Source organism: Xenopus laevis, chromosome 8S (assembly GCF_017654675.1).
Source record: "Xenopus laevis strain J_2021 chromosome 8S, Xenopus_laevis_v10.1, whole genome shotgun sequence".
Taxonomy (NCBI): domain Eukaryota; kingdom Metazoa; phylum Chordata; class Amphibia; order Anura; family Pipidae; genus Xenopus; species Xenopus laevis.
This window is the reverse complement of record NC_054386.1, coordinates 41,860,505-41,877,988: the sequence shown is the minus strand read 5'-3', so window position 1 is coordinate 41,877,988 and position 17,484 is coordinate 41,860,505. Positions and strand designations below refer to the sequence as shown.

At 36.6% G+C, this 17,484-nt stretch overlaps 1 protein-coding gene across 1 annotated transcript in view; it reads left to right on the top strand.

Moving 5' to 3' along the window:
* Positions 1-247: 247 nt before the first annotated feature.
* lhx2.S (LIM homeobox 2 S homeolog) overlaps positions 248-17,484 on the top strand; it is a gene marked incomplete at its 5' end in the record, with an annotated part of 28,013 nt that continues 10,776 nt past the window's right edge. Inside the window, 3 exon segments of the mRNA NM_001173998.1 lie at positions 248-1,177; positions 3,237-3,439; positions 4,895-5,274. Of these exon segments, the coding sequence (NP_001167469.1) occupies positions 995-1,177; positions 3,237-3,439; positions 4,895-5,274 (766 nt within the window).

Here is a 17,484-nt window from a genome sequence, read left to right as displayed (position 1 = left end):
ATCGTAGGGGAATTAAGCAAGTCCTGGCAGATACCCTGACAAGCCCCCCATGTCACACGATGGGCCAGAGTGGCATTTTAAAAGGAAGAGCTAAAAGAGAGAGAGAGTCGTGATTGTAAGTGAATAACCCTTTACCCCACCCAGTACTCTCACACTATAATAAGCAGCCCTTGGTAAGATGCAGCCAATGGGAAGAGGGCAGGGGCTGGAGGCCCTGTAGAAAAGGTGCAGTTGTGACTGCACACAGAACTGCAGAGCAGAAATAAAGAAGGGAGCTTCTCACTTTAAGGGATTACAGCAAGTCCATGCTGAAGAGGACCCTCCTCCCCCATTACTCACACACATAGCCCTGCCTGCAGGAACGAAAAAACTTATCACAACAACGGTCCCCTAGCAGATCTACAGCACCCATCATTTAGAAGTTTGAGGCTGGAAATCCTCTCTCTTTCCTTAAAACTTTAATTTTTTTTAAATGCCCATTCTGAATTTTGACAACTGATCTCCAACGGACTGTGGGCATTCATTCACTTACTTGTCTCTGGAGTGAAGTGCTGTTTAATACATGCAATGAACGAAAGAGGACTTGAAACCTTATTGCTTCGTATCTAGAAGGCTTATCATTCCTAACCAAGGTGTCTTCAGCTTGCCCCCTCTCCTTCTGACAGATTTCACAGTCATCTCCTAATTTTACCAGCACGTACAGTTAAAGGGACTTTTCAGTTACTGCTTGCACTGGGATAAACTCCACCGACCACCTGAAGATGCCCAGATATGCCCTTCAAGACTGACTCCTAGCAGTGTTGCTATTTCTGGGGGCACATCACATGACATTCCCAAGTCAGGAGGGTCCAGGACTCTTTGGTTTGTTTTGATATTAATATATATATTCCTTATCCCATCTGGTTCAGCTTTTCATTTACTGGAAGAAGCAACACAGGAACCCGACCTCCTTTGTTGGTCTGGATATTCGGTGCATGGCTTAGGACTCCAGTGTATGCAATTAGGCAACCAAAGCATCTGTAAAGATTCCCACGTGTGTCATTTCCACGCTCCGGAGATGCTTTTCCACAGTCTATCAGGGGGGGAGATGCACGGGGTCATCGATGAGATGGACAGAAGAACCAAGAACGATGTCTCTGCTATCAGCTCTGTAATTGATAGAGGGGAAACTGAAACGGTAGGGATGGGACAGGAGTTGCAGAGATTTGGGGTGGGATTTACAGGACGAGGGGGTTAATGTGAAGGTTCACATTATCCAAAAAAAAAAAATTACTTATTATAATGCATTTATTTGATATGCATTTATTTAAAAGAACAGCATTTGTTTAACATGCATCCTATAGGAAAGCAAGGCCCCAAGGTTTACAGCATACAGACACTGCAAGATGTATCAGATCTTTCCTCTGTATCCCTGTTATATTATCCTTATTCCTTCAGAAAAAAAATAATCAAAATCTTTTTTCTTTAACAAGTAACGGTTTGCAGAACTATACCGCTGAATCAAAGTTTCATAGAATGCTGAATAAAAATGATCATCTGCATTTTTTTCCCCAATCGCAGCGACTAGCCTGTAATCGGGTTTGACTCGCTCTCTGTAAATACCGAGTTTTAATGGTATTGATATTCATATCGTATCAATTATTTTCTTTCTTTCTTTCTTTCTTTTTCTTTCTTTCTTTCTTTTTCTTTTATATATATATATATATATATATATATATATATATATATATATATATATATATATATATATATATATATCATCATAACAACCTAGATGCACGTGCAATTATCTTATCAAAGGCTTTAATAACTTGGATCACAGAACCCATTATTTGAATTGGCCGAGCAGCCCACCATAGTTAATATACTATCCGCAAAGAAAAAATCTATACATATGTTTGCATGCAGTTTGTGTTTGTGTGTGTATATCTATCTATCTATCTATCTATCTATCTATCTATCTATCTATCTATCTATCTATCTATCTATCTATCTATCTATCTATCTATCTATCTAAATATAGATATAGATATAGATATTTATAGATATAGAGATATACCAATGTATCTACTTCTCAACCATCGTAATATTTTCCTTGTCAACACCATGCAATATAACATGAGAATTCTGATCTGTAGAAAACGGACACCTCTCTAAACGACATTTGGCTTTTTCGTTATCTGCAGTTCATATCCTCAAATTTGCACTTCTTTTAGTATTAATATTAATTAGCTGGAATCTAATGCTGCAATTAGATAAATGCCATATTTATTAGTTAAAGGGATATTTATTTACATAAAGAACTGATGTAGATACATTATTTTATGAATATCCTCGCTGATCTAATAAATATGATTGCATGTGACCATACATAATATACAGTATATTAGCATTCAACGTCTTCGCAAGTAGGTTTGATGAGCGATTTTTACGTCATGATGATCTACTCGTGAAAAAAAACTATTTATTCTTAAAGTTGACTTTTCATTGTCTTCCACTGGAAAGCTTAATTATCTTGTAACAATGGGAATTAATATTAAACAGCGTGAAAACGCTTTACCGGAGAGGAGCTTTAGTTTGTAATTCGCTTTCACTGTCCTCATGCAGAAAAGGCTTTCATTAACATGGACTGCACGTGGTAATACAGGTCATCTTCAAATGCGGTGTGTCTCCAAACAAATACCATTTATTCCGCCCTATTAACAATCAAAATTCTGCAATCTGCACCAAAAAACTTATAGAAAGACCCTTTAATCCCCCCTTTAGCTGCTGCTGATGATACCCAGTTGTTTCTGCTGGTGGTGAAAGTGTTGTCTGATTTTCCAAAGAAAATTCTATAAATCTGGTCTGATCTTTCTCTAGTGAATGGACAGTGAAATGAAAGATAATTGGGAGTTATCATTATTCTCTTCTGTTCTGAAGCCCTGAAACAAATCAAAATCCCCTATGAGGGGGTTATTTTAAATTTCTTTCTTTCTTTCTTTCTTTCTTTCTTTCTTTCTTTCTTTCTTTCTTTCTTTCTTTCTTTCTTTCTTTCTTTCTTTCTTTCTTTCTTTCTTTCTTTCTTTCTTTCTTTCTTTCTTTCTTTCTTTCTCATATACTTTTGACAGTGCCACAGATAACTTTTGCACCGATGAGTTGTATTGTCCTGTTCCTAAAAAGTCACATCAGTGGTTGAGGAAAATGAGTATATTTAAATTTTTGTTCTAATGTTGCCTGTGTCTCTGTGTCCCCAGATTATGCCCTCCATCAGCAGTGACCGGGCTGCACTCTGTGCTGGGTGTGGAGGGAAGATTTCAGACCGGTACTACCTCTTGGCAGTTGACAAACAATGGCACATGCGTTGCCTAAAGTGCTGTGAATGTAAATTAAACCTGGAGTCGGAGCTTACCTGCTTTAGCAAAGATGGAAGTATATACTGCAAGGAGGACTATTACAGGTACACCCCCCTCTCTGCATAACCATTGTCTTTATAATACATGCTGCACAATGGGCAGCCAACAAAGAACAGAGCAAACTTGTACAGTGTAGTAATAATGAGAAAGCTTAGGTTGGTAGTCAGTATGAATGTGTCTTTTTTCATCGAAAGTTACTATTTTACTATGGCACAGTAAATGGTTGCTTAAAAAGCAAGGACACTAGGTAGTGGTGGTACAAGATGAGAGATGAAAATATAATATGAAAATATAAAGAGATTCTGAGCCGCCATCAGACCCAGCAAGCAAAGAAATATTACCCTCTGACATGTTGCGGAGGGCAACCTTTCCACCAATTTCGTTTTCATTTCCATTACTTTAATCCAGCATATACCACACAGAGCTTGTAAATAGGCAACGTTAAACATTATATCAATTTTACATTTCAGATTTAAGTTATTGACAATAATGTTGTAGTTCCCATTCTTGCAGCAACACAGCTACTTAGCACTATAATGAAAATTGATTTCCTCTGGAAGCTAATAAATGGTAAATTCTGATATTTTTTAAATTAAAATATATAGGGGTGTAATGCTTGATTAAGAAAAGAAACACGGTCACATAGCAATGTCTGGCTAATGGATTGCTGCGTATTCATTATTAATAATCATATAATAAACCACATTTACTGCCTACATTTTATATATATTAAATGTTATGGTATTACTGCTGCAAGGAGAAGCTGGCATTCCCCAGTACCACTATCTAATGACCTTCAGCACTTGTAGTTTCAACTAGGAGCAGCTATTTGCTATCTGACCTATCTGAGAAACTGAATACTACAGCATATAGGTATATTTTTAGCCCATAGTTAACTTGGCCTGGGATTACCATATATATATAAACTTCCAAAACATAAATAGAGTGTTTATTAAGTCACTTGTGAGTGTGTATTTGTGTAAATATATTTGTATGTGTATATATATATACCTCTAAGTGAGTTCATAAACACTCTATGTATACACACACATATACAGTATTTGTTGAAATAAAGAATGCCCTATGTCGTTGAATGAAGTTGAATCAACAATTTTGAAATTCTATAAATTTGATTGGAATAGTTCCCATCCAAAGCAGAACATATAGCCAGAGATATGTATGCAGGCCACCATACCACGGGGAAAAGTTTTCCTGGCACACATTACTTCCTAACCAGAAGGCTGTAGGCTATTGCGCCACAGGATGCAAAAGGCGCCAAGGAAAATGGTTCCCCCTTGTTCCTATTAAAATATTTAAAAATATTAAAAAAAAAGCATCAGGAATATAAGATATCTACATCATTTTTTTGTTTCCTTTATATGTTTTTTTTGCCTATTGTGTCTGTCAGAGATTATGAATCCATTCTCTTGCATGTTATGGCTGAAAGCTCCCAGGGACATGCTGACTAACTGTGACCTATCCTGGTTCTGATTGCACAGGCGGTTTTCAGTCCAGAGATGTGCCAGGTGCCACTTGGGAATCTCTGCCTCTGAGATGGTAATGAGAGCCAGGGACTTAGTGTATCACCTCAACTGCTTTACCTGCAACACTTGCAACAAGATGCTCACCACTGGGGACCATTTTGGGATGAAGGACAATTTAGTATACTGCCGGCTCCACTTTGAGACTTTGATACAGGGAGAATACCAAGTTCACTTCAATCACTCGGATGTAGCATCAGGGAAGGGCTCAGGACTTGGCACAGGGGCTGCCTCTTTGGGGCTGCCTTACTACAATGGCGTGGGAACTGTCCAGAAAGGGAGACCAAGAAAGAGAAAAAGTCCAGGTTCTGGGGCAGATCTAGCTGCCTACAACGCAGGTAAGCAACTGTCAGTTCCTAATGCAATGTTGTGTCGCTGATTACACAGCACAGCTTCCATTTATTAAAGCTCAACTGATAATAATAGCCTCGCTGGGTATAATTATTTCCAGCAAGAGCTGTCAAGCCTGGTCATATGCCAGAACCTGAAAGCTGTAGCATTACTTTGCTTTCAGGTATAAAAGCAGAAGGCCTTGCAATCAGGTGAGGCTGCTCGCCCGAGCAGTTCCACTGAATGGCTCAAGGAAAGGAACATCTTGTTAATGGATGTATATTTTGGTTTGTGCGTGCATTTGGGTGGATGTAGGGGGGCGTTTATATCTTTGGCACTGTTCACTGTGGGCCCCAGACGGCAAAGTGGCTGAATAATTGCAACAATTTAGGTAGTAGATTGGTTGGTTATTGATAGGGGACAGACTGATAAAATCTTTTTTGTAGCTCGAAGTAGGCAGCCTAGCTTATTGCTTTCAAACAGCATAAAAATTGGGATGTCTAATATTGGTTAACCAACGTTATCAGTTGCTGTCTTCCTCGGAGAGTACGGGGTTAAGCAGATGCTTGTATTTTGTTTATTATTCAATAATATCATATATCCGAGCATCAGGTTACAGTCTGCACAGGAACATTCCATAAATAACCCTAAAGAGGGGTGTGTTTGGGGCAGAGGTATCTGACTTGCTTCTTGCTGAAATCATTTGTTTTATAATCAGCATTAGTGGCAAAACCTCTTGTGTCTTCGTTTAGGATCATCCTGTGCTGCAGGTAAAAGTGAACGTGGACTTCATGTAACAACGATATTAAGTACACAGTATTCAGTTCATGATAACTAACATTATTTTGGTCAGCAGTCATGCCCCGTACCTAAACACATACACAGCCATATAAAGGCAGAATGGAATTCGTGGTGATCATATTTATAAGCCAAAACACTAGCCTTTCTAATAGTAATTCGTAAGGAAAAAAAACGCCCTGCCACATTAATATTGTTTTATTGCATGCTTTGTTGTCCTGTACTAATTTAGAGAGGGTTGGTTGCCTACTTTTGCACTCTGAATCATTCTCATTTTGTGAAATAGAATTAAGTTGGGGAAATAGGAAAACGAAATAAGTTACAACGTGACGTTCTGTCTCTAAATCTGTCATCTACATTATCTACCCCCCCCCCAAAAAAAAACTGTTTCCGAGTATGTCCTTTATTTTGCTGTATGTTTAATTAATTAGGGTATACATTTGGGAGTTGGGAGAGAACTATATTTTAACTATAGATTTGAGAATGAACATTATTTTTAAATTTATGTGAATGTGTAAACACATTTCAGAAAGGGGTTTAGATTCTGAAGGTCTAGTGGCTAGTTTTTTTTATATCTATCTATCTATCTATCTATCTATCTATCTATCTATCTATCTATCTATCTATCTATCTATCTATCTATCTATCTATTGGCTAAGTTATCATAACTCAAGAGGTGCTGCCTCTTTCTTTCTTTCTTTCTTTCTTTCTTTCTTTCTTTCTTTCTTTCTTTCTTTCTTTCTTTCTTTCTTTCTTTCTTTCTTTCTTTCCTCTATGACTATATGTTACTTTTTGTGTTGGAGCAATTTTAACATGGGCACACTCCTACTGTAGATTGAAAAGGAACTCAGAAAAGCAGTAATTCCCATCTTTCGGCTGTGTCATGTGAATGTTTAACCCTTATACCCCCGGAATGTCCTGAATGGGATTAACTAGTGGAAAACCACATAACTAAAGCCTTCCTGCTTTAGCCCCCCCCCCCCGAATTGTTATTACAAATGCTAAATGGCTCCCATTGTGCCCCTCTAACTGGGCAAGCACTGAAGGTTTAGCTGGGCCAGTTTGGAAGTGGATGGATTTTGACAGGCAGAAAATAGCTCAGAAAGAAAGCAGGACTTCAAAAAGACTTCCTTTCTCCCTATGTGATAATAATTTCTCCCTTCACTTGCACCAATTGCCATTTGATTGGCTTTTTTAGGTCAGTAAATCAGAGCTTGGGAATCTGCTCCCCACAGAAGCACCTGTGAAATTTGTTCAAAACTACACCCCTCAGTGAGTTTCATTACCCCCCCTTCCCCTCTCGCCAGCCCCAAATTCAACCCCTCAAACAGCATGGGGTATTTCATTTATTCATAGATGCCTTTAAAGTGAGGGCGCCAAAGTGTCCAACATTGGGGGGGGGGGGGTGTAGTCACATTCCTTTGATTTGTTACAGGAAGGGGGGATACCCCAGGACTCAGTCAACAGGAACTGGTTGACTTGTTAAGGGACATCCCTCCTAATGACTAACAACTCTGTGTATGGTAAAAAAAAGAATATTTAATTGTTCGGTCCCTCTGTTTCTGCCTGTTTGTATGTACAGTTATTCAGGCTTTCTATTTTAGAGCAAGTGTGTATAGTAATAAAAAATAATCTATTCCTATACGTATGTATGTATAATACTTCTCTCATCTCTAAATTCCTACATATACATGTGCAGAACAATTATCCCAGCTCTATTTTTCCTAGATTTTCTTTTCCTAGCAGTTTTTTTTAAGTAGTTCATATAATGCATACATGTAGGGCAAACTGATGACTATAACACATCATGGTAGCTTTTTCCCCCCAATAATTAATCCCTGCCTATTATAGTGGCAAGGAAATCAGCCTTCTTGTTGCTCTCATTGTACTTATGGAACTGAAGTCATTTGGAATCTGGATTTCAGTCCTTCAAGCAGGGAGCTAATTCCCAGGGAAAATAAAGTATGGTGGATATTGAGAGAAGTTTTTGTGTATGAGGACCCTCAGTATTGTGCTGCCTTTAGCTCTCCCCGGGCACAAGGAGATGAGGGGTCCTGACTAATTCTTGCAGACAATAGATGGTTTAATGTCACGGAAAATGTGGTTCATGCAATTGGTCCCTGAGTGGGGAAAATCCCCCCCCCCCCCACTGAGTCATGCCTATTTTGGCGTGGGATGCAGATGCTTGGAGTGGGCCCTATGCAGTTTTGGTTTGGCATAATAATGTTCATTTGCTTTTGCGTCAAATGTACTTACATTGCATGTAGGCTAAGGATGGGATTATGCACATACCAATACATACACTAATGAAACGAATTCGTTTAAATGTAACCACATACATTTAACTATTTGTTTGTATTTTCATACACAAACACACCAGACCACAGTTTGTTAAGAATCAAACGTCCACACACAATTACATTTAATCGACTTCACAACACAGCTTAGAAAAACAAAATGTGGTAGAATCGCCCTGTTATATTTGTCAGCAAATTACTTTTGATTCCTCCATGGTTTCATTTCTCTTTGACTATTGATACCGATTATTTATAAATTCCTTCGTGAATTAAAAATATAATGAATTTAGATTGAGCCGTAGTAATATGAGAACTGACTTATTTACACGTTATAATGCAAAACACACCATGCTGTAATGCAAATGCAAAAGAAAAAAAGTTCAACAAAAACGGCACGTGTTAAATAACAAAAATACATAGAAAATAAACGTGAAGTTTGGACACTTACTAGCCCGAAGGAAAAAAAACAAGTTATAGTTGTTTTCCAAACGGTTTTTGTCCCTCACAAACTCGTTACGTTCTCTGAAAATGATAAAAGAGACAATGTAACAAATTAACAATTACATATTATATAAAAAGAAATTTCATTAAAAACAATAGTATTAAAAAAATCGTTTCCAATAGTATTGTGCCAAGTTTATCATTATCAAAAAATCAAGTTAATGGTCTAGAAAGATGAATTCGGGTTAAAAAAGCAAATCAATTTAGATATGTTTAATATGAAAACACTGTTCATATATGTGTGTGTATATCTATATATATGAAATATTTAATAACGAAAATCCATATTAACCATTTTACCACATTGGAAGGCCTACAGAATAAGCACTTAAATTAAGAGTGATTTTGTAAAAACGGCGGTTATATTCCATTTGTTGATTGCGAGGTTGATTAATTGTCTTAAATCTCTTTTTATGAGGAATATAAAATCATTATTCCACTGTAGTGGGGTTTTCATAAGAATAACTAAGAATAACGAATCTAAATCTAGAGTAGCCTTAAAATAAGGAAACTATATCTTTTGATTAGTGACTTATATTTTTGGGGGATGGGGGGACTCTTTTTTTTTTTGTCCTGAGTACAAAAATCTGAAGTGAACAGATAATTTGTTTGAATAGTCTCAGCGATATGTGAACAGAGGCCTTTTGCAGCTCACTAGCTCCCCCTAGAGAGGACTGAGTCTACACATGATGAAAACTAATTCAAACGCCATGAGTTTTACTATATATTTATACTATATTTTTACTATATTCTGCAGAATTCACACGATATAACTGGAAATAGTAGAAAGAAAGAAAGAAAGAAAGAACAACAATGTTTTCTATAAGATGCAACAAATAAAACTGCTGAATTTCAGAAAAAATATTTCTCCAAAATCCACATTATATAACTGAAAATAGTAAAAAGAAAGAAAGGACAAAGAGGGTTTCTAGACAAAAGTAAAAATGCTGAATTTCAACAAAAATAATTAACACAAAAAGGCAGTTCCTGTTCTCAATTTACACATTTCCTTTTAATTCTCATTTATTGTTTAAAACAACGTTTATGGGAGTCAAAGGGTAGCATTTTGTGGGTTGCTTCAATTTTCCCTAAGCAGAACTTTTGGGTTACCCCTACTCAGGATTTAGTCAGTGTCTGGTTCTCATAACTGGTTTTAAAGCAGTTGTCCCTGGCCCCCAGTCAAGTAGTGCACTTGCAAAGAAAATACAAAAGGTATATTAGGACATTGTACAATAATTGTTTAGTATTTATATTAGTGACCATACAGCTTCACTTCAACAGCAAGGGAAATTTCAAACAACCACACCCTATCTGTGCCTGCTGGACATTGTAGTTCAACAACAGCTTAGGGCTGCAAGCCATCTCTTGATTGGACTATGTACTGCAATATTATTTTTAATTGTTACCACAAGTCAAAATACTGTAGGGTAGCTGTTGTTTTATGACATCCTCTTACAAGAAACAACTAATGGCGGCCTTCCAAATATTGCTAAACTTAACAGCCAATGGCTTTAGGGAATGGGATGGCAGATAAAGCATAATGGCAAATGCACCACTCTAAAGACTAGATTGTAAGGTTGCTCTAGGTCTGGTAACTCATAACAAGCAACACAGCGCATTTACTGGCGCTAGTTTTAAAGCAAATATCTACTTGATTGTTTTTGGCTCGATTTGGTACAAACTTTGCAACTTTTCTCTTTGCAGAAGTGGTGTTTGCAGCACTAATTGCTGCAGTACTGGCATATTTCAACACTCACATGATCTTTTGTAGTAACATGGTCAAATTTTGCTTTTATCCAGTAACCATAGCAACCAAGGCAGGCCTTTGTTTTTAGCACATTAAATGCAAAAGACTTGCTGTGGATTGGTTGCTGTAGGTACTGTATGTGCCTAATTAAGAGATGAACAATTCAGGGCAAAAATGAATGAAACTGGCACAGAAAAACCATTTATAAGGCTAAATGAACAGGAAGGGTTATACAATATGCAATACTGAAATAAAAAAATATTTTAACCATTAACAGCACATTACAAAAAAGATGACACTAATCAGTGGTCTATATGTGATTTGAAAACTACACAATGCTCATGCAAAATCACATATATCCAGTGCTGTCAGAGAATGACAGTTATTGAATGTGTGGCCCACACAAAACGAACTAATACAATGCTGTGGATAGATTTACAAACTTATAGGTCTGTTGGGTGGGATGGTCTACCCAAACATTCAAATTTATGGTGGATGATACAACTAGAATTGTTATATAGGGTATTTACAGCATTATGGTATATGACATTTGCTAGAGGGACCTACTATGGGTTACATGCTTTATCATTTTATTATACTGTATATATATAGTATATTAGTAGTTGTGGGATCTGCTGTATTCTGTTGTATGGCTAATTAATATGGCTAAGTTAGAAATTAAATAAGCCTGTAGTTTGGGTTTATTTTTACTCAGTCGGGGGCCCCAGCCATCCAGCTATGTTCTAAAGCTCTTTTCCCTTCTATGCTCTTTAGTCGCATAAAGCCATAGCCAATGCTTTGTTTATATATTAATAACTAAATAGATGATGATTGTAGGCAAGCACCTTTCCAAATTCCAGTCTCGTTAAATGCTTCTCGTTGCTGCCATATCTCTTGTAGACAATGTCAGTGACAATTTGCATTTTGCAGTTGCTATTTTTGTTCTGCCGCCCGCAGTTTGATATTAGAATACTATTTGCTTTTTGGTTCACTGACAACCAGGCATTTGTTTGAATTGTAAAGCAAAGTATGAGTAGGAGATAGCAAGATCAGAAACAAAATCAGTAAAGAAAATTATACCAAAACAAATGTAGCTTCATAATCAATCTTCTTTTTGGTTGCTGGGTCATTGTCCTTAGCAACCAGAAAATATTAAAGAGAGAGACAAAATAGTTAACTAATTAACAAAACAGTGAAGTTGCTCACTAAAATTTGATTTAACGGTGAACCTTTGTCTTTAATCTGAGAAATAGCATGTTAAACATACAGGTTCTATTTACAGTCGCTGTGTAATAAACTGAACTGCAAGAGCTGCTCACCATTATTTCTCGCAACCTACAAGGTGAAGATGAAATCACAAGTTTATTATCTTTTAAATTAAAGAGCTGGTTCATTTTTTTCCCTTAATTTATGGCATTCATAGAGCACTCGGTGACAGATCTAGAGGTCCTCCCCCATTCTCATAATATTACACACAAATGCTTAATGTATTATGCATGGCCTTATCAGAGGCTACTTAATGAGTTAATTATATTTGTTCCCACAGTGGCAGACATAATGCAGTATCACTGTGCCAAGCTGTCATTCCTGCAGCATGACTTGTAATTAACTCTGCCCTGGTTGATGGGGATTTAATGGCTTTATGTGTTGATTGAGTGACTCTGCAATTTTGCGCGCAATGAATTTGCTGCCTCCCCACTTTTTTCTTTTAATTTAACACCTTACTGTAAAATCGTCTTGTTTTCATGTAGGCCAAAGGCTATAGGATGAGCTAGAATGGCTGCCAATATCTGTATTGGGGAAAATATAGGACAGATTACCTCTTACATACACTATATATGGCACATAGGATCTGTTATCCAGAAACATGTTATCCAGTAAACTCAGAATTACGGAATGGTAGTCTCTCTCATAGACTCATTTTAATGAAATAATCCAAATTTTTAAAAATGATTTTGTCTGTAATAATAAAACAGTAGCTTGTACTTGATCCAAACTAAGATATAATTGATCCTTATTGGAATTAAAACCAACCTTTGGGTTTTATTGTTTACATGATTTTCTAGTAGACTTAAGGTACAAAGATCCAAAGTATGGAAAGATCTGTTATGGGAAAACCCCAGGTCCCAAGCATTCTGGAAAACAGTTCCCATACCTGTAATGAATCTTGGCATGTTTTGCAACATAAATGTCAAACCTGCAGCCTTTTAGTTATTGTGTCCTAACATTTTTTGCTGACCATTTGGTCATTGCTCACTCAGTGGTTTGCAGTATGGGGTTCCTGAATTGGATTCCCTCTTTAAAAGTATCTGCATGGGATATGTACATTCACCCTACGTCAACGTGGGCTTTATCTGGTTATCCTCGAATATTTAAAACATACAGGCAGGATAATTAGCTCCTGGTGACTATTGTGTGTGAAAGTAAAAGTGACTGAGTAATATTATTATTATTATTATTATTATTATTATTATTAATAACATGTATTTTTAGAAAGACAACATATTGTGCAGTGCTGTTCTTATACAAATAGATCATATGAATTATATACATAAAACATACAAAGTTACATACATAACAACCAGTACGGTACAAAAGGTGAGGAAGGCCCTGCTCAAAAGAGCTTACAATCTAAAGGGGAAGGGAATGAGACTCCATTGGAGCATGGACTAATGTGAATGATGAAAAATCATTAAAAAGGGCAATGCAAATAGGTATGTGCTATGTAAATAAAGGGTAATAAACACTAATATCAATCTAAGTATTGTTTTTTTATTTTACCTTGATATTTACAGTAAAAACATAGCACAACATTCTCTCTCCACAACATTCCATTTATACAGAGGAAAGCACCATCCATTCAGCTGCTGATCCAGCCTCCAGGAGTAAAAAAATTCTGACCCCAAAATATAGATAGTCATATCTTTATACTTTACTTAACAGGTTTCCTTTTTACTAGATGCCACATATTTATACATATTGATTGCATTTTGTCAGTCAACATGTCTGCTGAAAAGCTGCAGAGCCACCAGTCATATAAGAAACCGGCTTCTATTTCCCTCTGATACATTTTTAACACATGGGTAAAAAGTTGTGCCAAGGAGCAAACAGGCAGTTTATATGATGCTCTGAGTTGCCTACACCATGTCACTGATACCATGTAACACATGTAAACAAATGATGCCAGGATGTCTTGTGTCTGCTTTTTAAAACCCTATTATAATTTTTGTCCCCAAATTATTATAAAAACAATCCATAAAATGCCCCTAGATAGGATATGAACCACTGGGAACCCATTGGGGCAGGGTCGGACTGGGGTGCCCGGGGGCCCACTATGGCTGCTATCTTAGGGCCCCCAATACCACCTGCCCCTGGTGCAAAATCCCCTATGGCCCCCGCCAATAACACAACCCTCCTCTGACCACCTCCCCTCCCCCGCCTGTGCATGTGTGCATTTCTGGGGCAGGACAAGGAGGTTGAGGCAGTGGCGACAGGGACTGGGGCGGCAGGGCCTATGAGAGCCGAGGCCCACCGGATTTTTTCCCGGTGTCCCACCGGCCCAGTCTGACCCTGCATGTGGGCGTTATTTATCTAAATCAAAATTTTTCTGACTATTTAAATTTAAAAAGTCTGACCAAACTAGAATCCACAATTTGATCCTATTTATTATTGAAAAAACACCATTTAATCGGGGACAAACGTGAAAAAAATCCAGTGAAAAGTCGTGCAATTTTTTTTTGGAGTTTTTTCTGAAAAGCCTGAATTTTTCAGATTTTTGCCCGCAATGTCCGAAATAGCTAGATTGCCTAATCCAGAGCAGACCACAGAAACATCTAAATATAGGGATCTTTCCCACTGACTTATATACAATCTCGAAAAATTCTAGGTTTTTTTCCCACTAAAAATTCAGATTTTATAGTAGAAAAAAACCTCGAAACCCTCCTGCTTCCTACTGTATATTTGTCGCAAAGGGAGTTTTTCTTAGTTAAAACTGGTGTTTGTTTTTCTTCCTTCTGTTGGAAACTTATCTGTTTCTTCTTAGCAATGGCGTACATTGCTTCACCTCCACGTGCCTCGATGTTTTTAGCTTGACATGGAAATAGTCTTATATCGTCTGGACGTGTTTGTGCAATTTAGCAGGGCTGTGTAGGCCTCAGCCAAATGAATTAACATATTGCATGCTGGGTAAACATATGTTTGCATGCATGAAAACCATCTTGGCGAGGAATCAGAGACAGAACTTTGTAACATACCTCTGCCTGAAACAAAATCTCTATTTGAGAGAATTATAGGTTGAAGCTTAAAGGAATTGGATCCATTATCTGGAATGCTTGGAACCTGCTTTAGAGGTAATTGTAGCTCCACATATCATTTCAAGTTAAAGGTACTGTCATTATTATGACTACAGAGAAAATCAACCAAAATGAAGAATTGTCAGTTACAATATGACTTTCTGGATAACAGGTTTCTGGATATATATGGATAATAAATATAGACTACATTTCACATCTAGAGATAGATAGATAAATAGATGATAGATAGAGGGATAAGTAGGTAGATAGATAGATAGATAGATGATAAATAGAGGATAGATAGATAGTGGTTTACTTTTAGCAGACATAAACATATTTACTGTCAGTATTTCAAATCAAACTATATAATGAGGCCAGATGCTCATTGTATCCATTCAATGAACATGGAAACTTCAACATGTAACCTTTTTAGTTATTTTCCCATAGAGACTGACCCCACAGTGAGCATGCTGGAAATTCAGCTCATTCAGACAAGTGGGATAAACAAAAGCTATTATACAATGCAGGCCATTGTAATATGCTTTTAGGGATAATTCTTTAGAACAACTCTCGACCTGCAATTGGGACATAGTATTCATAGGGAAAATCTTTTCATCTTTGCCAGTGAACAGTGGAGAAACATTCTTAGAAAAATGTAACAAATAAAAAAAAAAAAAAAAAAAAAATATATATATATATATATATATATATATATATGATCAAAGTATCTACACAAGTCTAAGGCAAGTTAATTCTTAACTGGTTGCTTGATTAGCTCCTATGGGTTCTGGATTGCGTATGTTTTGCATATACAGGTATCTACAGTAATTATCTAAAATGCTTGTGACCTGAGAGCTTTTGGACAAGGGGTCTTAAGTTTACTAAAAATAAACCTTTAAACAATTAAATAAACCCAATAGGATTGATTTGCCACCAAAATGGAATCATGTAGCTTAGTTGCCATCAATTACTGTAACCCTGTAATTACTTAACATTAGCCTGTAGTGCACAATACAAACAAATACATTTGAGCATGCAGTATTTCCTTTGATTTTGTTTTTAATAAATGTATCCAGGACAAAAACATTAATAAGCAAATGTATTAAAATCACAGGAAAATAAACACCCTTTTCTTTATTTCGTACAATAAAAAAAAACTTCAGTTCAGTTATTTTTTTTCTAAAAAAAAATAATCTGCAGAAAATTTTGAACACCCGCTTTATAATGCAAAAAAAAATAATAAAAGAATTAAAAGGAATTGGCGCGTGCTTTTGCTTTAGCTTTTGCTAAAGTACTTTGCAAGTAATCAACAGATTTCATGTGTCACTATTACAATAACAAGTTTTGCTGTCCTTTGGAGACAAGTCAGTTAGTTTTGGCTACAGTTGAAGCTAGATTTATTTTCAAAGGCAATTGATTTTTTTTTCAGAGGAGACCAAAGAATGGCTGAAAATTTAAACCAGTATGTAAACCGCATATATTTTGGGTTTCCAGATCATTTTCTTCGTCTCGCTGTTCATATCTTATGGGGGGGAGGTAAAACCCTCATGCGTTTTACACTGACTTTATTTTATCTGAAAATTTCTAATATTTATGGCAGACCACAAAGAATATCGCCAAATGTAACAGATTATTAAATCTATAAATCTAAATCAAAGCTTCTCAGGTTAGGAACAGCTATTAAACTTAATGTGCTTATACGGATCACAAAAATAAGATTTTTTTTCATGTTTAATGTTCCTTAGGCTGCAGCTGAGGAGATGCAAAGGGTTAATCTTGCACAGTAAAATGGACCAGGGCCAATTTATAAGATCTCTGGAAGCCTATGCAATGCTCATACCTTCAAACTTTTATGGCTGTTTACTCGACGACAAATAATAATCCACCCCTTTCACCATTCCAATTATAGAAATACATATCCCCCTCCCTCAAAATCCTCAAAATATCCCCCCTTAATGCTGCAGAGATCAAGAGCTTTCAGTTTTACTATCTTACAATTTTTTCAAAAAATATTTTAGCTATACATTCTGGTTTTCACTGAGATTTTGTTTTGGGTGCTGGCTCTTTTTGATCCTAGAGAAATAAGTTGGTTTAGTGAACCAGCTTGCACAATGTTTCATAAATTAAACACAGAGCTCCCGAATCCTCTTCAAGTGCACACTAGCAAGTCATGTAAAAAATTCTCTAAAATCCTGTGAATGCTGCAAAGTGTCTATGTAGATAGAGAGTCCAAGATATCTGATATTGTGTACACTATCCTACATGTGTACATGTGCTATAATGATGTATTATGTTACATATGCTTTATTTAGTAGGGAGGTGAAGTTCTCTCCTTGAAGCACTCTCTAGGGCTCATTCACTAACATTGGAACTAAACTGCACAAGTCAACCAATAATCAAGTAGTTTTATTCACTCTAGTACCAGTTATAAAATAAAAGCTTATATAGTTAGAATTGTCAAGTGACAGTAACAATGAAATTGGTTTGGGATATTTTTTACTCAAAGCGTAATAAAAAAAACTGTACAGATTTGGGACTTTATACAGAATTTAGACCACAATACTTTTAGACTTCAAAAATATT